The sequence below is a fragment of the Phoenix dactylifera genome, unplaced genomic scaffold (assembly GCF_009389715.1).
Source record: "Phoenix dactylifera cultivar Barhee BC4 unplaced genomic scaffold, palm_55x_up_171113_PBpolish2nd_filt_p 000764F, whole genome shotgun sequence".
NCBI lineage: Eukaryota > Viridiplantae > Streptophyta > Magnoliopsida > Arecales > Arecaceae > Phoenix > Phoenix dactylifera.
This window is the reverse complement of record NW_024068135.1, coordinates 37,579-58,536: the sequence shown is the minus strand read 5'-3', so window position 1 is coordinate 58,536 and position 20,958 is coordinate 37,579. Positions and strand designations below refer to the sequence as shown.

General features: G+C 40.9%; 1 protein-coding gene across 2 annotated transcripts; it reads left to right on the top strand.

Moving 5' to 3' along the window:
* Nucleotides 1-1,201: 1,201 nt before the first annotated feature.
* On the top strand, nucleotides 1,202-9,394 carry LOC103697082 (thioredoxin-like protein YLS8). Of its 2 annotated transcripts, XM_039120260.1 has the most exons (3): nucleotides 1,223-1,481; nucleotides 5,394-5,438; nucleotides 8,829-9,394. In XM_039120260.1, the coding sequence occupies exons 1-3, from the start codon at nucleotides 1,362-1,364 to the stop codon at nucleotides 9,135-9,137; spliced, it is 474 nt and encodes a 157-aa protein (XP_038976188.1). In that variant the 5' UTR covers nucleotides 1,223-1,361; the 3' UTR covers nucleotides 9,138-9,394. The 2 variants fall into 2 exon arrangements, with proteins under 2 accessions (XP_038976189.1, XP_038976188.1); XM_039120261.1 differs by lacking the exon at nucleotides 5,394-5,438 and having other exon boundaries at nucleotides 1,202-1,481; nucleotides 8,829-9,375.
* The last annotated feature ends 11,564 nt before the right edge of the window (nucleotides 9,395-20,958 follow it).

The window sequence follows — 20,958 nt, the reverse complement described above, 5'->3', positions numbered from 1 at the left end:
AGAAAAAAAAAATACAAAAATAGGTTTTCTATGTAAATAATTTTTTTAATTTTATAAGAAAAATTTATATGAGACATGAAAATATTTAATTTCCATCGGATAGGAATTAGGGTAATTTTTTTCCCAAAAATAACCTTAAGCTTTTAGATAGAATATGTTAAGATTTTTTTGTTTTTACCAAAGTGGTAGCCTGGTGGTAAGGAGGCGATATTTCGCCCAAGTTGCTCGGGTTCGAAACGCGCGGGCGTCGATTAAATTAAGGAACTGGATGCTCCACGCCCGGGATGATTTGCTGGCGGTTATACTTTCCTTCCACTTGTACCAAAGTGGCGCTGGGGTGACATATCCACACGTGACACGATGAGCCAAGTGGGGTGAGCCCATAGGTCGAGGAAGGTACGCGAAACTTGCGACCTGTATCGAACATTCCGTGATGGAAGGAGGGCCGAGTGGGGGCTGCTACGCGGGTGGGCTTGTCCCTCCCCCTCCCCTCCTATTTTCTACTAAGAAAAAATCTTCTTATTTATTAAAATATAATAAATATTTTTACATATTTTTTTAAAAAATAAATATCCAGCCAAATATTAGAAATATATTATTTTTTATTATAACCAAGAAAATATATAAAAATTATTTTTTTAGACATCATTTGCTCAGACATCGGTAGGGGTGCAAATGGGTCGGGATGGGACTGGTCAGGTCATGAGTGAGCATTTGCTAATTTTGGACCCAAACCCAACCGGATGAAAAATCGGGTCGGATAGGATCCACTGCTATAATTTTGACCTAACGGGTCATTCGGGTCAGGTCGGATTCATGTGTAACTCAGACCCAATCCAAAAAAATGCAGGTCTAGTTCGTGTCAACCCATCCATGGCTTTAGAACTTATTTGCACCCTCATGGGCCTAAATAATTTTACATATTCGGATCGGATCGGATTGGTTCGTATGATAGGCAATCCAAAATTATTCAAGTTTCAAATGAATTGAGTCAGATTGGGTTAGATCTGAATTCAGAAAATCCAGATTTGATCCGTAAGATAAAACATATCCTCCAAAATAGATCGAATCGGATCTAAGCAGGCTAGACCGGGTCAATCGGGCCTATTTATTTGTAGCTTTAAGAAATCGGTTAGTCTGAAAAATTATTCTACAGAAAAAATATAAGCGAACGAGTCACAGGCGTTTTCATCCATCCAATCATCAACGATCTACTATTCAGTCTATTCTAGCCTATTCTATTCTCCCGTCCACGCCCATACCATATTTCGTTCTTTCCTTCCCCGTCCTCCCCGTTTGCCTTGCGGCGAGAGAAGAGAGCGACATTAGCGGTTGCTGGGTGTGTGCGTGAGAGAGAGAAGATGTCGTACCTTCTGCCGCATCTGCACTCAGGGTGGGCAGTGGATCAGGCCATCCTGGCCGAGGAGGAGCGCCTCGTCATCATCCGCTTCGGCCACGACTGGGACGAAACTTGCATGCAGGTCTCTCTCTCTCTCTCAACCTTTCCTTCCTCTACCGCTTCTCTTCTTCCTTAATTTCTTACTAATTTTATTTCCTGGATTCGTGTTGTATTATTATAGATATAGTCTCCTTTTGATTTGTCCTCTTCCTTGCTACCGGTTCTCTCTCGCACGAAATTAGGGTTTTAAGGGGCTTGATATTTGGATTAGGGGTTTTATGATTTCATCGGCTGGGAACTTATAGCAATGGAAATGGTTACTCTGCCCGATTTTGTTTTCTGGCATCGATCCCTTCTTGGTATGATTTGTGTTTCTTTTTTTGGTTTTTGCTGAAAGCACTGTTTTTTCTTGGGAAATTATTGCTTCTTGCTTACTGTAATGCTCCTATTTCTTACTTTCTGATGCTTGTTGATGTCGTAGATGTAAAACCTTGCGATATTGGATGCTAGACTTGGCACCTGTGATTTATGTGACAAGTCAAGAGCCACCGATTTGATAGATAGTAAGAAAAGAATCAAGAGTCTCTCTCACCAATAAAAACTGGGGCAACATTTTGGTCTGAATCCTCTAGCCTCACGAGCAGAAGGGAAGAAAAAAGAAAAAGGCGAGAGAGGGAGTAGGCCAGGCTGGGGTATCGTGAGAGATTAGGAACTTATTGAAATATGGAATTAATCAGGAGTGGATTACTACAAACATTTCATAATAGGTTTGGATTCCGATGAATATTGGACACTTCACACTTTGGCTATGTCGCTAAAATATCTAGACAAGAGTAGTGATTTGGAAGTTGCACGTTGCAACCTTTAACATCCTTGAAGGTTCTTGAAAACCGTCCAGTTTTCATATGATTCATTGAGAAACCAATTCCATCTTTCTTGCCTTTTTCGATTTGAATGCATTTGCTAGTTTTTAGGGGATGCTACTACAATTATCTTAATTTTATCTAGACAAAAAAACCTCTTTAATTATTTACAGCTATATGTAAATTAAGTTTCTCAACGGTACCACTTAACTAAGGATCAGATGTTTATAGTAAAACATGTTTACACATGAGGTTAACTCTGGATCATAGAAAAGGACCTTTAATCACGAGAATACTTACAATCTCTAGACTTGAAGGAAATTTTTTGAGTTGGTGAATTTACTTACTGCTAAAGCAACTTGAGTTGAGTGATTAACCTTCCAACAAAGCTGAAAGGCTAGTCTATAACTTGGGTGGTCTGTTATTAGTTGCGCACTTGACGAATCACAACCAGAAAAAAATCATCAACAGTTCCTGCCAAACTGAAGAAGTTTAAGCGATGTGGAAAGAAAACAACTTTCAGTATGGAAGATATACACATGTATAGTATATATTTATGCACGTAAATAGAGGCTATAATAGACCAATTAGGTTTTGAATCATTTTACATCTGATAACCAACCAATACATTGATCTGCAAGGGCCCATAATTTTTATGGAGCTTATTCTTGAGCTTGATGAAATTTTATTTTGGTTCTAGATATTTGGGCTCTTTAGATTTCTGACATGGTATTAGACACCAAGCCTGAAAATATCTCACACTAGGGTCACATGTATTGACACACTTACTTAAAATGCCTTGTCCTGAACCACAAATATGGATCATTAGCAGACTGCTGCAATTATGTATTATCATATGCTGAATTCCCTGGTATGTCATGAATGGATTTCTTTTTTCACTTTTATTAGATTGTAACTTTAGGAGCCGTAAAAAAATGTAGGTCGATGGTCTGAATTACTCACGATATAGGAACGTGCGGGCACTCTTAAGTAACAATTGAATGCTAGATAGTGGAAACAAACTTTCATATGTATTATCATATGTTAAATCAACTGGTATGTCATGAATGGATTTCTTTTTTACTTTTATTAGATTGTAACTTTTAAGAACCATAGAAAAATGTAGTTGGATGGTCCGAATTACTCATGATATAGGAATATGCAGGCGCTCTTAACCAGTGAATGCTAGATAGTGGAAATAAACTTTCATGCGATTCAAAATAGTGAGAAGAAAGAATCAATTATGAAACTAAGATTTTTCTAAGATTATAATGTGTAATACTTGTTGTGATTTTAAAGAAGTGCCTTTGCTAGTTAGGACTTGCAAAGAGAATTTCTTAGGAGAGGAGAATTAGATAAGTTAGGATTTGTTGTTTAAATCTAAACTTGAAAAGGGAAGCTTTGATACAGTGTACTGTAATTCAATTAAATAATGTCAATGCTCTGATGTGTACCCTGGATTTTAGGTTCAAGGGAGAGTCTACATTTTGAATTTAGGATAAGGGCAAAAGGGGAACTGTTTATGTTGTGAATATGAACTACAGAAAATTAGATTCGGATCTTATTTTAGTTTTGATAAAGAATACAGAGAAGAAGAGTAAAATATTTAGATTAAGGAAGAGGAGAGGTTTTGTATTTTAAGTTGTGGGTTGCTGATAATCTTTCTGCTTCCGCAACAAAGTATTTGTAAATAAAGAAACAGAAGAGTGAAAAAGAAGGGGGAGGAAGGTGCTGAGCTTAATCAAGTCAAACCCTGCTCGAGCTTATCTCAGTATTAATCAAGCTAAGTTCAAGCTTTTGTATTGATCATTTGTTGAGCCAAACACATGCCACTATTAAACAGTTCATTTTTGGGTCCTCCATACCTGCATCTATCTTTGTAGCTAGATTTCAACCATCTGATTGATAGATGGTTGCAAGATACTGCCTCACCATGTCTTATTGCAAAAAAAAAAATAATCTGATTTTAGTTTAATGCCCGAGTTGTTTCTCAACCAATAGAAACATTCTAGCTAACTTCGAGATCCTTGTCATGCAATATACATTGTCTATTCAAGCTTATTTGAGTTGAACATGGGTAACCTGGCCATTACTCAAGCTTGGATTCATTAGTAGGAATCCCCATCAAGCCAAGCGAAGTTGTTCATGTTGAATTGGTAGCCTAGAGGAGATGAAGGAGAACAAGATGATTAAATGGGGAAAGGGGAAAGTGGTGGAGATTTTGGAATCCACCTTAAGTAGTTCAAAATTATTCATCCAAAATATTAATTTTTGATCACCAGTTTATCTCTTTTATGGTGATCTAAATCGCTAGAACATTATTCGAATGACTTGAAGGACTAGTTAACCAAATCAATCTAAGTCACTTTGACATTTCTCATACTTAAAAGTAAAACTTTGTGCAAGTTATAATTTGCCTTTCATCTTTTAAATATAGATTCTAATTGATGGACAATTGAACTGTTCTATTTATGTTGTTCCTAACCATGTACTTGCAATAGGCTTTCCCATTCTAGCTTTTATATGAATCTGTATGACTTTGAAAATTTGAAATTTTTAAAAATAACACTAAAGTTCATGTTGTTTTTAGCTTGCATCAAATCTCCCTTGTTGGAGTAAACTTGTCCTCGAGTTTCAAGTGCTTTGACATGGGGGCACATCTTATATGGGTCGTATCTTCCTGCTTTCTTGACATTGGCTTCTTGCAACTATGTATTTTCATAAACAAATTTGCATGGCCTTAACATTTTATTGATTGTATGAAACTTGCTATACTGTAAATTGACGGAATCTCATTTGAGTTGTCAGTTGTATCAAAAATGACCACTCAAGTGCTTAAGCTGATGCTTAGATGGCTTACAATGCTTAGGCATCTACTTGATCATTTACGTAGCTTTTTGTTTTCTCAGCACTTTAAGTCCTGATCTAGATACTAATGTGAAAACTTAGCATGCCAAATATTGAATAACTTTATCATTATCTAATTATAGAGTAGAATATCTAACTTATTATCAAGTCTTATGTAATGGCTAGATCGTCCATTTGTATATTTAATATTTTCTATGCTGTATGGTACAATGATGAAATGATATAACCTTGAACACTTTATCGTGGCGGGAACACAACAACAGGGAAAGACCCGGCCGACCCGCCCAGGGCTCGAGGACACGCCATGTGTAAGTAAATCTTAGTTTGCTAAAAAGCATGAAAAGTGTCTTTGCCTGCATTAGCTTACCCTTGCCTCTTTACATGGTAAGGTACTTGGTTCGTGAACCTTATCAGTGACTAGAAGCTCCCCTCTTCAATCTCTTTTCCCGTCATATCTTATAGTTCTTCTATTGTGTATCTTTTTATTCTCAAAAATTAAACCAAATCAAATGTTTATTTTCTCTTGTTTCTCATTATCATCGTCCTTTCCCTCATCTTCATCATCATGGCTATCTTCTTAATCTGACACCTCATTTTATCATGAAATAACTTCAAATTAACCAAATCATCAACTCATCATGTTTCATAGTTCATTATTATCAATGTCATTTTAAAAGCATTTTCAATTTACAACTGTATGATATTTTCCATATATTTCCACCATTAAATAAATTTTCCAAACTCATCATTGTGTTCGAAAACTCCAAGGCTCTGTTTGGTTGCTGGAAAAAAGATAGAAAAAAGAAGTAAATCAATGGAGGAAAAGAAAATAAGAAATTATCGAGAATTTTCCGAAGTTTGGAAGGACAAACAAAATTGCTAAGGAATTATCAGAGACAGTGCTTGTGTTGGTCCGCTTGTCTGCTTGCTGGTCACTCTAAATCACTGCCTTTTGAAGAGGAAACATTATAATAGGCCTCTTAGAGATCACCATGCCCTTTATTTTTGCTTGGCTCCTCCCATGAGTTTTTTGTCTGAGTACCAAACAATGAAAAATAAGATTCCCGTCTAAACAAAATCCTTTCTTTTCCCCCCTAGTTCCCAATAACCATAAAGTCCCAAGGATGAAGAAAATCTAACAACCAATTGATTTTTCGGAAGTCGATATTGATGAAGATTCTGACAGAAGGTACATAGAGCCACGTCCTTGAGAAGGATAGCAGAAGGCATTATGGGATCTTCTTAAATGCCTTACTGCAAGTTAATTTTGAAAATTGTAGATTTCTAAAATAGAGATATCTTAAGTGCCTCCTTGTAACAATCATAAGTGTAGGATCCTATAATTTTTAATGACTAGAGCTTCCCTAGTTTGAGTTATAACCAACTGAACATTTTCTAATAGTAATCCTAACACCAATCTTTGAACCTTCTCAAATGAAACAAATCCTAATAAACCCCAAAAATCAACATTTTGATTAAAGGATTTCTTAGCTAACTTTACTCAAGTCCTAGTTTTCCCTTCTTTATAAATCAGAATGCACCTAGAATTAAGATAATATTAGCATGGGAAGTGCCTATGCATGTATCCATAATCACTTAATATGGGCTTGAACCTGATATCAGTCCTCTAACCTCAATTGCAAATTGATCGGGCATTTTATTGTTTCCCAGATAAAGATTTATCATGAATAAACAGGATAAGCTAACAGTGAAGCTAAGCTTTTCTGGCATGCAAGTTACATTATTTTATGGTTTTCCCTTTTAGGACAAGGGCTTTTCCTTTCCTGAGTGATTTTATTCTTATCCCCCCTTGGTGGGTTCTTAGAGTTGTGGGCTGCCCCTTGTTGTTTGCTCTCATGCTACTTTCTGGCTCCAACATCCTATTTCAAATATGGAGCAAAGTTTGCGATGAAATGGCAAGTTGTTATCATCATTGATCATTTGATCTAGTTCAAGAAATACGAAAAGATTTCAATTTTAGAAATAAATCGATATTCCAAAATTGCATCTTCAGAACTTTTGATTAAAATATTTTGTGTATTCTATATTGGCAGGCTAGGAGGCACAAATACTTAAATTACATGTGGTGTCCATATCCAATATTTATTGGATATTGATAGTTTTTGGACTTTATGGATACACTGTGGACATCCTTTCTAAACAATAGAAAAAAGGATGTTCTGAAGGCATGCTTGGGTACTTCCTGGATAACTGTCATGAGTGGGAGGGTTTTTATTTTTCGTATGAATGGCAATTTTTTGAGTTTCTGAGTTCAATTTTATTTCATGGAGTATGATTGTAGTATATGGTTTTGTTATTGTGATAACCTATTATGCTTTATGAATAGTATTCTATAGACAAGAAAAAGAGCAGCTTAGAGGCTCCCGCTGTTGCGTGGTCCGAGGAGCGTGAGATGTATGCAGCCTTACCCCATGTGGTGTAGAGAGGCTATATCCGTATTTTGAACCCATGACCTCCAGGTCACAATGGAGCAACCTTACCGTTGTGCCAAGGCTCATGCTCTTTATGTTGTATACATGTGAAATATATATTTATTGTTGCCATATCTTAGACCTATTGTATTTTGTTTCTCAAGATTTTTCATCTTAGAATTTTGTGCTGTATCACGTATTCATGGCCATGCTTCATGGGAGCCAGGTAAAAAGCATTTGTAGATAGTGCTTGGCTGCATTATATATATATATATATATATATATATATATATATATTTATATATATATATATTCACATTAGTTTTATTTGCATTGTTGATACACTGGTGGATATGCTTTGTGCAAGCAAATCTAAAAGTTTCATTTTCGTTAACAAATACATTCTTTCTCCTCCACTGTTGCAAGCAAGTCTGACTCGGTTCATAACAAATACTCAATCCAAATCCTACCTGCAGAACAAGCGTGTTTCACTTGAGCGTAGGATTCTGCTATCAAAGTATTTGAAGATCATATCATTGCATTACCTGCAGAACAATTGTGCATTACCTTGCATGATAGATCATATCACTGGCTATCATATATCTTCCTAAGAAATGGATGGAAAATTGGACTAATGTCCTAGACTTGATTGTTGAAGAAGACTGGAGGAGGAAAAGAAAATACGATAACTCTTTTGAAGATGATTTAAATATGTGAAATAATAAGTGCTTTGTTTTCTGTAAGCATAAATTAATGGTGCCAAACCGTTCTTGTAAGAATTTTCTTAAAGTTCATCCTTAGTGAGATCTAAAATAGATTTCTAGAAGGCTTTATCATATTGTGAGACCCCAAGTCACTTAGATCAATGTATTTGTTGTCAAATATTTTTTTCTTTGCAGCAGATCTCTTACTTGAGTGATGCATGGTCTGCTCGCATCAATATGTGGTAGTTTTATTGATGAAGGTCTTGTATTAGCTTAGCTTTAGGAAACATGGTTCATGTTTCAAATGATTTGTCTGATGTAGAGCCTTTGGCTTTTCAACCTCAGCTGTTCTAAGTAGCTACCAGTACTTTGTCACACCGTCGCTGCCTTTCATTGGGCTTAATGTGTTAGGTGTCCTATGGTTCCTTATGAACACCATGGAAGTACTTTTCTTAGATACTTCTTATTTAAAAACTGTGGTTCTTTGATATCATACTTTATAGTTTTTCTTTTCTGACCTTGCTGTGGAGCTTACAGTTTAAAACAATGATCTATGATGCAGATGGATGAAGTGCTGGCTTCAGTTGCGGAGACCATAAAGAACTTTGCGGTGATATACCTGGTTGACATCACAGAGGTACCTGACTTTAACACCATGTATGAGCTTTATGACCCCTCAACGGTGATGTTCTTTTTCCGGAACAAGCACATCATGATTGATCTTGGGACGGGAAACAACAACAAGATCAACTGGGCCCTTAAGGATAAGCAGGAGTTCATTGACATTGTTGAGACAGTCTATAGGGGTGCCAGGAAAGGGCGTGGTTTGGTGATTGCTCCCAAGGATTACTCCACCAAGTATCGCTACTGAATGGATGATTTCTGTGAAAGGTTATCAGACTGGCAGCTTGACCAGTACTTTATGAAACTATATTCTGTATTGCGTTATAATTACCCAAACTGCTTGATATAGAATGCTGGAATGGGTAACATACTTGCTCTTTTATAATTTAACCGAGTTACAGTCTGGGGACTTTGTGTGAATTGCATCATGTATTCAGTAACCCCGTCAACTGTATGGTTACAGGTAACCAGGTTTGATTATTATTTTTTTTTGTCTTTTTTTTAGCTTTTGATTTGCACTTTCCTTTCTTCTGTGACATTTGCCACTCTCTTCTCTGTCTTGTGAATTGAAACGCCACTCTTGCGTTGTCTGCTCTCTTCTTCCTATAGTAGACCTGTGAACTCAAACACCACAATTTTTTTTTTTGTTTGCTGAAACAGGCATATCATACAATGCGGATATGAATACACCCGGTAGAATCGGCAAACAAAAAGTTTCGGAATACACCAGATATCTCATCCTCTCCAACTCATAGGGCGCCTCCTGAGTGGCATGCTACAAATGCCGTCATCCAGTCCGTGGCTTCATTAGCTTCACGATATACATGCACAGGTTGAAATGTGACAACTTTCCTCACCATTAACCAAATATCACAGAGCAAGAGATGAACTCCTCTATCACTGTATGGGCCCTTCTGGACTTCATTGATCACCGTGGCCGAATCCTCCTCTAAGAGGATGCTAGTATATTCATACAAATACGGATATGGATATTAGTTGGATGCAAAGATTGACATTATACAAATTAGATATTATAAGTATGAATATAAATATGGATATAATTTGGATAAATTAAACTTTATGGATATTACTAATTGAATAGTAAATCAAATTAGAAGTATGCTAATATAATTATTTATTTTTTTAGAAGATTTATAAATGCTATATAAAATTAAATAGAATTATAAATAGAATTAGATATTCAACAATAAGGTAGATGTCTATTTATATCTATATTTATTTTTTTATGGATGATATGAATATGGTTATTAATTGGATGTTCAAGTTTTCATTCATGTCCGATAAATTTAAATACAAAAATGGAGCTAAACAGATACGTTCCAATCATTTTATTCATGGAACCTTGTTAGAACATTCTCTCTCTCTCTCTCTCTCTCTCTCTCTCTCCCCCCCCTGTTTGTTTCTGGGCCCTGGCCCTGCAACCTCTACGCCTTTTGACTCTTCACGGTTCCCTGTAGCTCATCCCTCCTTGTCCGCTAGGAAAAAGTGGGGTGGGGAATGCAAATCCGACCTTGTGTAACAAGAAAAGCCATCTAAAAGCCTTGCTATATCCCACTGCGGCATGCGAATGCACGAGAAAAAAAGTAGGATTTGCATTAGTCCACGCCATTCCATGCGCGACTGGTTCATGATATTTTTTGCATTAAATGCCTTTACTAGAGATCATGATCGCCCACATCTATTTTTGTTCTTTAGATTTTCTTATCATGCATACATCCTTGGAAATATAATATATTACATATTTATATTTTTAATTATTTTTTAAATATAATATATTTAAATAATATATTAGTTATTTATTTATATTTTCATTATATTTTTAAATTATATTGTATTTCTAATTATATTTTTATTGCATTTATATATATTTCAAATTATTTTGTTTTTACAATGTTACCGCTCATATTAGATTTGTTTTGCAATTACTGTGATTCCTATGCATCAGTTCTACACAGTTAGGTTATGTACCAGTTTGATTGAATCTTGATACAACTAAATCACTTTTGTATATGTTCAGTTTGATTATATCAGTTAGATTATGTATCGGTGTTGTATCAGTTAAGCTATACATTAGCACTCTATGCCAGCACAGTTGAACAATAGTTTTAAATTAGATTCATTAGTAGCTGAAATGTGAATTTACAATGTCAAAAATTATTATAACATGTCATTCTTGACTATAAAAATAACATACAAGGACATAGCAAGTATCAAATATTAAGTATTTCCATTTATGATTTTCTTAATAAGTTACACAAAGACCCCAAAAGTTGCAAACAGATACATTTAGACCCTTTCCCTGATTGCTTTATCTATGGAGTGAAGTCCTTCACATCCTAATTACCAACAATCTGCTTCAGTTGCAACATACCCCCTGGGAACACCCAAGAAGTAAGTAAACACCATGCCAAATACTTTTTCCTCCCTCTGCACACCCGGATCTTACTCTTCAAATTCTTTTTTTTTTAGATTAATTTGTTGATGAGGTCTCTCATACGTGGCAAGGTTGAAGGATCATACTATTAGAAAAACCCACATCCTCTTCTTCCATGCACTAGCAAATTGAATGAATAGGCGAGAAATAGGAGATGGAAAATCAGTCAGAAATTCGAAAGCCTCTTACCTCATACATGAGCACCAAAAGAACTTCCATTTAAGATTAGCCATGGTCCATAAGGTCCTCAAAGGTGCCCTCAACCGACAGTTGCAATAGACCATAGAGTTTTCACCGGAGCATTGGATGGAGCCATAGCTGGTGCTGGTGCTCGAAGCCATTATGCTCCAAGTTCTTCTCTCTGCTCTCTGCTCTATCTTCCTCTCTCCCCCTCTATTGGAGGGATGTCTCTATAAATGCAAATAGATTTAGGGTGGACTTTACTGAAATATAAAGTCCAATATGTTTGACTAGGCAATGGTGATCTGCAGACTGCAATAGGATCATAAAGAACTGACAAGCATAATTTACTGCGTAAGATAGATCTAGACAAGTGAAGATCAAGTATTGAACGCACACACTAAGCTTCAATATAGAGATTGATCAGGAGGTGCAGCATTAAATGGTGAGGGGTGAGATTTCATAGCCATGGTGGTGGAGATGGACTTAAAACAACCAACCATTCACTGAGACTCAAAAGAGAAACAAGCCTTCAGAGGAACGGTGGACTTCCATAGCCAGAAAATAATGTGATTGCCCCATATCTCCCATAGAAACTCTCAAACCCAGCTGAGATATGAAATGAGTAAGAAGATGAGGAAGTTCACCGGTAAGAATCATGTAATCAACTGGAGAAGCAGCACAAGAATGCCCTGAGAAGAGTGGCAAATGAATAGAGATGGATCAACTGTATAGCGGAAGAATCACATAGAGAGAATAAACAAACTGAAGCATTCGGACCAAGCCTGGGGTACTTGTTTAAGATCACACTATGAATGATGAAGCTGAGGTGGAAGCAGGAGCGTCAAGGGAGGTAGGGCGCTGGCTGCTATCAAGCTCATGAGTTGAAGCTGAAGCTGTAAGACTAACTTGTTGCTGTGCATTGTTATGCGTTGCATGAACCAAATTTGAACTTGCTGCTAACGGAGTAGAGACTTGAGGTGCAATCAAGGGGCAAAAGCTGCATGATCTAGAGCAGAGCAGACTGTCACTTGGACTTTATTTGGATGAAACTGCTGTGAATCATCTTCGGTTGGGGTTGATGGATCAGTCCAATAATTTGAGATCTGAAAATTCAGTGCTTCCGGAAATCATATATAACATACCATCTTAAACCAAACCAAATCTTATGATGGAAATCTTAATGCAAATTCAAGGGTATAAATCAATGAATATGTTATATATATTGGTGATCAAGTACAGGAATTATAATCTCTATCGCAATCCAAGTTATTTACAATGCTACTAATCTACACCTAATATGTCCAATCAATTTAATATCAATAACACCAACTTATCCTTTATTAATCACTTGCTATATTAATAAATTAATTATTCAGTAATTACTTAATTCTAGAGCTCTAATATTTGAATTATCCATACTTTCTATTCTTCTTTAATTGGAAATTAAAATAAATAAAAGATTAGGGCCTTATTTCGATTTAGAAACTAAAGTATAAGATCTCATTGAGCTTTTTTCTATTCAGATGATTGCACCTCCATACAAAACAAAGGCCGACCATAAAAATAGACTTGTATAGAATTAAGTACGAGGCCAACTAGATGACAATGTCCAATTGTTTGAATTAGTCAACACAACGTAACTCAATTCATCTAATCAAAAAATATATTTTCAATTAAAAAAGGATAATAGATCAGGGATTATCAATTATCGATCCAATAGTAGATGACAACAGTCGAGATGAAGGAAGACAGGGTCTATTAGATAGCAGTGTTGTGGTTCACATTCGGCCCGAGGGTGACCACACCGGAGGAGTCGAGGGAGCTACCGGTGGGGAGCTGCTTCCTACGTGCCGGCAGACCTGCATAAAGTCTTATCGGGAGGATTCTGGTGAGAGCCCTTTGATGATTAAGTTAGAGTGGATCTTAGGTGGTCTAGCTAAAAAGTCCTCAGGCATTATCTGATAGGGCTATTTATAGTTTCCGTGGAAGTGCCCAGGTGGCGTGTGGCCATGGCTTGCTTGAGGCATAGGTTTCGAGCTGTTCCTGTGCACGGTATGGCATTGCAGGCATTAGCAGAATATGCCCCTTGGCAGCAAGGTATGGCCTCTGGTCGTCATGTCGTAGAGTAGCTAGCAAGCAAAGCATAGCACGGTGAGGCTGTAATGTACAGCTATGTATGTGGGCGTAGGGGCGCGCATAGGCGCACACGTGTATACGACCGTGGGCGAGATCGGGCTCGTTTGGAGGCCGCAACCTTTATTTGGTGAATTCAGCTTGATGAGCACTATGGTCGGGCCGACTTGGAGGGCCGCGACATACATTTAGTGAGGTCAGCTCGGCGGACTCTGATGTCGGCCCAGCCTCCTTGGCTCTGAAGTCAGCTCGGTAGGGGGCCTCGAGCTCGAGCCGGGGCGTCATTGTGGATACCTGCGGTCGACGGAGCCTCTTCAGCTCTTGGTCGATCCTGCAGGGCGCCCCAACCCAGCTCGAGGGGTGTCATTGTAGATACCTGCGGTCGACGGGGCCTCTTCGGCTCTTGGTCGATCATGTAGGACGCCCCAAGCGGAGAAGTCTGGCCGAGGTTGGCTCGGCCTTTTGTAAGGTCCAGGGTCGGACTGGTGCTCGGCGGGATCGAGGTCTAGCTTGCTCGGTGCTGATATCTATTTAGCTGAAATTGGGTGGTCCCATGTTGTGAGCAGGACGATCTATTTTGCCCTCCAACTTTCGAGGTCGAGCCGGTCTTCGGCTTAGGCGAAGGAAATATCTGGACAGTTGGTCATCCTGTTATAACTAAGTGCTTATGAGGATGTGGGCACTGAGCTAGGTATACTTCGCATAATTGAGGGCTAGTTACTTCAGGCCGAGTCCTGCAAACCGAGCTTGAGTGGATCAGGTTGCCACATCAATTGAAGCAGGAGCAGCCGCAAGAGCTCTTTGAAGTGTTGCGTGCATGCTCCTTCTCAAGGCGTCGCTGGGCGGAACACGAGGAGTCAGTCATTAATGCTCCGTTCTCCGAAGCGGCTCTCATGACCGTTTTGGTCTTCAATGCTATGATTTAGGAAAATCCACTGAGGGAGCTTCTAGACCTGCCACGTGGCGAGATCCAACTACTTGGGTGTTCGATTAACCCGATCTAAGTCATTGAGGTAGGCTATATAAGGTCTTGGGGGATCTTAGAGCCCCCATTTGATTTCTCTGGCTTTCGTCTTCTTTTCTGGCCGCCATCTTCGTTGTGACAAGTTGCAGAGATGATCTTCAGCAATAAGACCCTGATGGCCTGACATAATGAGGTGGTTGCGTCAGATGGAGCTTGGTCTGAGGAGATGTCGAAGAATCTCATCACTGGCATCACCAAGGGCTTCTGCTACAAGATGCGCTTCGTCTTAGCCCGCCGACGCCAGGGTGGATGATGTTCGGAGCGAACAAGCTTGTTGAGGCAGGCGAGCTTGTCGCCGAGGTCTGGGATGCTGCGGAGGCCGCCACTGTGGTCGGATCAGAAGCTTCTCAAGCTGACAGTTTTTTCTACTTGTTTTCTTTTCCCTCTTGCTTTTGCTAGATCGGCCACTTAGGCCTTTTTGTATTTAGCCCGACCTCAAGGTCGGTTACTTTTGTACTCGACCCTTAGCCTTTCAACATGAATAAAGTGCATTTTCTCCACTACTTTGCATTTTGAAATCTAATAAGGTATTTGAACTCGTCTCGCTTGGAGCTCCATGCCGAGCTAGCAAGGTCCGAACTGCGTAGTTTAGGTATTGGCTTAGCCTCCATGCTGCCAGATAACTTTGCAAAGTCGGCAAAGAGCTCGCCGAGGCTGGGACAGAGGTTGCTCCTGAGGTCGGGATGGAGGCCACTCCTGAGGTTGAGACAGAGGCTGCTCAAGCTAACTAAGCTTTCTTCTGCTTATCCTCTTTTCTTTTATTCTTGGAAAGTCGGCTACCTAGGCCTCTTTGTAGTTTATCTTTGTATTCGTGCTAACTTCAAAGTTGGCTTCAAAGCGGGCTTCCTAAGCCGAGCTCGAGTGACTTTGTCCTCGAGCAGAAACGGCTACGGGGGCTCTTTCATGTGTTGCATGTGCACTCCCTTCCAAAGTGTTGCTTTGTGGAATACGAGGGGCCAATTATTAATGCCCCGTCTTTCGAAGCGTTTGCTATGATGATCGACTTTTAGTACCGCGATCTCAGGAGATCTGCTGAGGTAGCTCCTGGACCCGCCACGTGGCAAGATCCGGCTACTTGGCTACTTGGTTAAGCCGATCTGAGCCGTCGAGGGAGGCCATCATTGACTATATAAGGCCTTAGAGAGACCCCAAGGCCCTTATTTGATTTCTCTCGCTTCCTTTCTTCCCGGCCGCCTTTATTGCTCTCGAGCTTCCTGGGAGGCTTCTGGAGTATTTTGGAGCTCTTTGGCGAACTTTGCAGCGAGCTCTGCTGATGGGGACATCAGAGCCCTTCATCCAGATGATCCTAAGCCTCCGGATTGAGCCAGACGCATTTATTTGCATATTTATTTTATTTTATTTCTGGGTTTATTTGCATTTAGGGATTTATTTGTGGTTTATTTTATTTCTAGGCTTATTTGCATTTTAGGGCTTATTTGTGTTATTTGTGGGTTTATTAGGATTTATTTCTGTGTAAGGGGGTTTATGCAAATTGTGTATTTGGGCCCTATATATAGGAAACTATTTTCATGATTAGGGTTTAATGAAGAATTAAAGATTTCTTTCCCCCACGTCTCCTCTTCTTCTCTTCTCCTCCCTTCTCCTTCTTCTCTTCTTCTTCCTCCTTCTCTTCCCCTCTTCTCCTTCTTCCATTTAAAACTTGGTCCGGCATCAACTTGGTATCAGAGCAAGGCTGGTTTTGCCCCTGCTGCCAAAGCCCCGATCCAACAACAGCCTTCCTTTTCCATTGGTTCTCACGGTGCTTCAAGGAGAACAGGGCCTTTTCCTCTGTCAGTCTGCTTAAAAAAAAAAAAAAAAATCACCGCTAAGTCTGTGAAGGCCCAGATCGCCGCCCATCCGCATCCGACCCTCCCTCTCTCTCGGTCTGTGTTTTCACCAGAGCAAAAAAAAAAAAAAAAAAACCCTTTGCAGTACCCTGTTCCCGTGGCCACCCGTCACCACGCTCGCGGCCACCGCTTCTACCCCTCGCTGCCGACAACACCAGCACCGCCGCTTTGATTCGCTGCCGGAGGTCACCGTGACCCCACGGAAACCCGCCGTCCTGGTGTCAACCGTGCGGCAACGGTCTTGACGGAGGAAGTTTTCGGCCGCGACCCCTGTGGCCGCCGTCCGTGGCCAGATCCGGGAGTGGGACACCGCTCTCCCTCTCCGTCGCCGCCTAACGCCTCCCTCTGCCGCTACAACCCGAGCTGCCCGCGTCTGCCGCCAACCGCCTGCATCGGGCCCACAGAGAAGACCGCCGCCGGGAAACCCGAGATCGGCTGCCACCGTAGCCGCCGAGCCGCGGCCGCGACCTCCGCCCCGCCCGCAGCCGCCGCCGCGAAGATCGACGCCCTCCCGAATTCGTCGGGAGGTTGAAGAAAGAATCAGGGTAACGGGTAAGTTCTCAACCCGTTAACCCACAACCCGGTAACCCGGGTCCCAAAAAAAAAAAAAAGAAAAAGAAAAAAAAACCGTGCACGTGAATTGCACGTGCTGTCGTTAACGGGTATCGGAGCGGGTTGCGTTCTAAAAACCCGAATCCGATAATCCGAACCCGAAAGGGTTCACAAAAAAAAAGAAAAAAAAAGAAAAAAAAAAAAGGAAAAAGAAAGGGTACCTGTTCATCTTCCCCGATCGTCTGCCCGCCGCTGTTGTTGTCGCCCCGCCGCCGCTGCCGTCGTCGTGACTCCTCCGCTGCCGTCTTCGCCGAACCGCCGAGGTGCCTCCGCTCCCTCACGGTGCTTCCCCCTCGCCGAGCGCCGTCGCCTCCGAGCCCCTCCTTCTCCTCCATCGTCCACCGCCCGAGCCGCCGGTGCCCGAGCCAACGCCACCATCCCGCCGGGGCCCGAGCCGACGCCACCATCCCGCCGGGGCCCGAGCTGACGCCGACGGCCTCATCGTACATCCCCTCCCATTTTCCTCACCACCGGCCGACTCCACAGGCCGCCCGCCGCCCTCCTTCCGCCGCCCTCTCCTCCTCACGGTCCGACTGCCCCGCCGTGTTCCTCTCCCCATCTTTTGCACCACTGCCGCACCCCTCCACCACTCACCACCGCTTCCTCACCCACAGCTCGCCGCCCTCCCTTTCCCCTGGCCCTCATCCCTTTCTTCTTCGCCCATTGCAACTCACCCGAGCACCTCTCCATCGACCCCAGACAGGCCCCTTTTGGACCAGGCCACCCACTGCCTCCTCACAGGCCCAAGCCAGCAGGCCCTCACTACTGAGGCCTGATCCCATCTCACGAACTCAGCAGGTCCACTCTCCTCCATTTTACAAGCCCAGCAGACTAGCCAAGGTGCTGTGATCAGATCCAAATAGAAGCCAATTGAAAGGGTCCATCAGCTACAACCGCGCACCGATCGTCGCCCAGCCCACAAGCACACATCCTGGTCGCCTACGTCACGACAGGTAATAAGGTTTCTACTTTTCTTGGGCTTGTTCATTTAATTATGTTCTAGTTCTCTTGCATGATAGCCACATTTTGAAAACTTATATTGCTGTTATAATTCAGAACATTGAACCTTTCACTTCCGAACCCGTCCTCTTACCCTTTAAATCTTGACATTAAATTAGCACACCCTAGTAACAGGACGTTTCTCAACATTATTCGATCAGATTGATTTAGGATCAGAACAATTGTACTACTTGATTGCAATCTAATTTCTTAAATTGAATAATCTTAATCCTTAATTCTGAATAACCGAAGTAAAAATCAGCAACATTTAAATTTTAAGTTATTATTGTGGAGACTTGCTGATTTCTGAAATCATAGTAGATTGCATTAGTAGGTTGTCCTGCATCAAATTTGGTCATACATCATAGTTATTAGGGTTTCATTAGTGACACTGCATTTCACATCATCACCTAGTGTCATCATTGCATGTCAACCTGTAGTGACATGGAGTACTATTTCAGTCAACCTAAAACCCCTGTAACTACCATGAATTCCGACATTTTGAGGTATATTAAGGAACAGATCGTTGCCATACGGACTGGATACAAAGAATTCACACAAGAGATCCGTGAGCTCAGGCAAAATTCTAGGACCCCTACACTGCCAACCCCTGTTGCAGCCCAACCTAAAATCGGTTTGGTTGCACCACCTGTAACCCTTCCCCATTCTCTTGGGCACCAAACCCAATGCTCAATGTGTCAACAATTCGACCACATAGCATCCCAATGTCCTATTAGGACCTACCTGATTACTGAACCAGAAGTTAGGAGCCAAGAGGTCGAATATGTTGAAGAAGTCTATGAACCAAATATAGAAGACTATGAAGAAGACTTTGAAGACGAACCTATAGAATTAGATTTTGTCCAAAATGATTTCCAAAGAGAGACTATTGATCTAAATACAACCAAGTCATTTCACATCACTACTGTGAAAGAGGTAGTGACAGATATTGAGAGCCAGTCATCTGAATTGGCACTTGTAGCTAACGATACCCATGTGGAGTCCAATCTTGAACATTCCCCTATAGTAGTTTCCCTTCTAGAGGAGTTTAATGATGTAGTCCCTGATGATCTTCCGGATGCACTTTCTCCGATGCGTGATATCCAACACGCAATTGATCTAGTTTTCGGAGTATTTTTGTCCAACCTTCAACATTATAGGCTCAACCCAAATGCATATGCTAGGACCTGGAGTTTAATATTACCGACAGTTGAGTTTGCATATAATAGTTCGGTTCATAAGTCCATAGGCATAAATCCGTTTGAGGTGGTGCATGATTACAAACCTAGGCAACCCATAGACCTGTTTTTCATGTCTCATCAGTATAGAGTCTTTGAGTCTGCACAATCAATTGCATCATATCCACATTCATCGCATCAAGAAATCAGCAATTGCAGTCACTTTAATAACTTAAAATATAAATTCCTTGCTGATTTAACCAGACGTTATAATGAGTTAAGTGAAAGAGATTACGTCATGATAAGAATTAGGTTTGAACGACTTTCTTCGGAAATGTTTAAGAAATTGCAAACTTGTAGTGCAGAACCGTTCAAAATCTTAAAGACAACCAGTTCGAATGCATATGTTGTGGATCTTCCTGATGACTATGGGATTAGTGCGACATTTAATATTGAAGATTTAGTCCCATACAAAAAGTTAATATTCATGCCTTCTGACCCCTTTATTGATATACCTACCCATGTTGGACACCCTGACCTCTTACCTGCTGTTGAGCCACCACCTTCCAAATCTCATGCACGCAGAGAACAAATAGAACATATATTGGATGAGCAGGTTATTTCAACCAAGAATGGTAGTTACCAACGTTACCTTGTTCGGTGGAAAGGTCGACCAAAGTCTGATGTGACGTGGATTTCCAGAGCACAGTTGCAGCGCCTTGACCCCGATCTTATGGAGCAGTACGACAGCCGGCTAGACTTGTACTCGACGGGGTCGAATTTTTCTCACCCGGGAGGAGTTGATGGGGACATCAGAGCCCTTCATCCAGATGATCCTAAGCCTCCGGATTGAGCCAGACGCATTTATTTGCATATTTATTTTATTTTATTTTTGAGTTTATTTGCATTTAGGGATTTATTTGTGGTTTATTTTATTTCTGGGCTTATTTGCATTTTAGGGCTTATTTGTGTTATTTGTGGGTTTATTAGGATTTATTTCTGTGTAAGGGGGTTTATGCAAATTGTATATTTGGGCCCTATATATAGGGAACTATTTTCATGATTAGGGTTTAATGAAGAATTAAAGATTTCTTTCCCCCACGTCTCCTCTTCTTCTCTTCTCCTCCCTTCTCCTTCTTCTCTTCTTCCTCCTCCTTCTCTTCCCCTCTTCTCCTTCTTCCATTTAAAACTTGGTCCGGCATCATCTGCTCTCAGTTTTCGGCGGCCCTCCCTTTTTTTGTTAGGTAGGTGCCTTCATCCTTCTCGATCGCTCGAAGGAGCTTCTTCTGTCTTCTTTTGTTTAGATTCCCCGTGAGCAAGGCAATAGGATCGCCCTCAATAGCCCTCATGCTTAGCACGGGTCCATCTCGAGATCGGGTTTCTTCGGAAGTGGAGGAGGCCGATCTTAAGGTGAATCATGATTCGTATGGGATCGGCTCGAACATAGACGAAGAGGAGCTGGGCCCAATTTGGGCTCGATTCTTCTTTCCTCGGGAGTTCACCCTTGATCTCCCAGAGCACGGGGCTCGAGTCACCGACCCTCCCAGAGGTCGGATCAGAGTGTATGTAGAAACGCTCCAAGCAGGGCTGAGGTTCCCCTTTCATTAGTTCGTGAACAAGCTACTGGCGACTTATCG

Coding starts and splice junctions, on each gene's coding strand:
- LOC103697082 (XM_039120260.1), top strand. CDS start 1,362: ATGTCGTACCTTCTGCCGCATCTGCACTCAGGGTGGGCAGTGGATCAG. Junction 1,482..5,393: donor GGGACGAAACTTGCATGCAG/GTCTCTCTCTCT, acceptor ACACAACAACAG/GGAAAGACCCGGCCGACCCG. Junction 5,439..8,828: donor GGCTCGAGGACACGCCATGT/GTAAGTAAATCT, acceptor TCTATGATGCAG/ATGGATGAAGTGCTGGCTTC.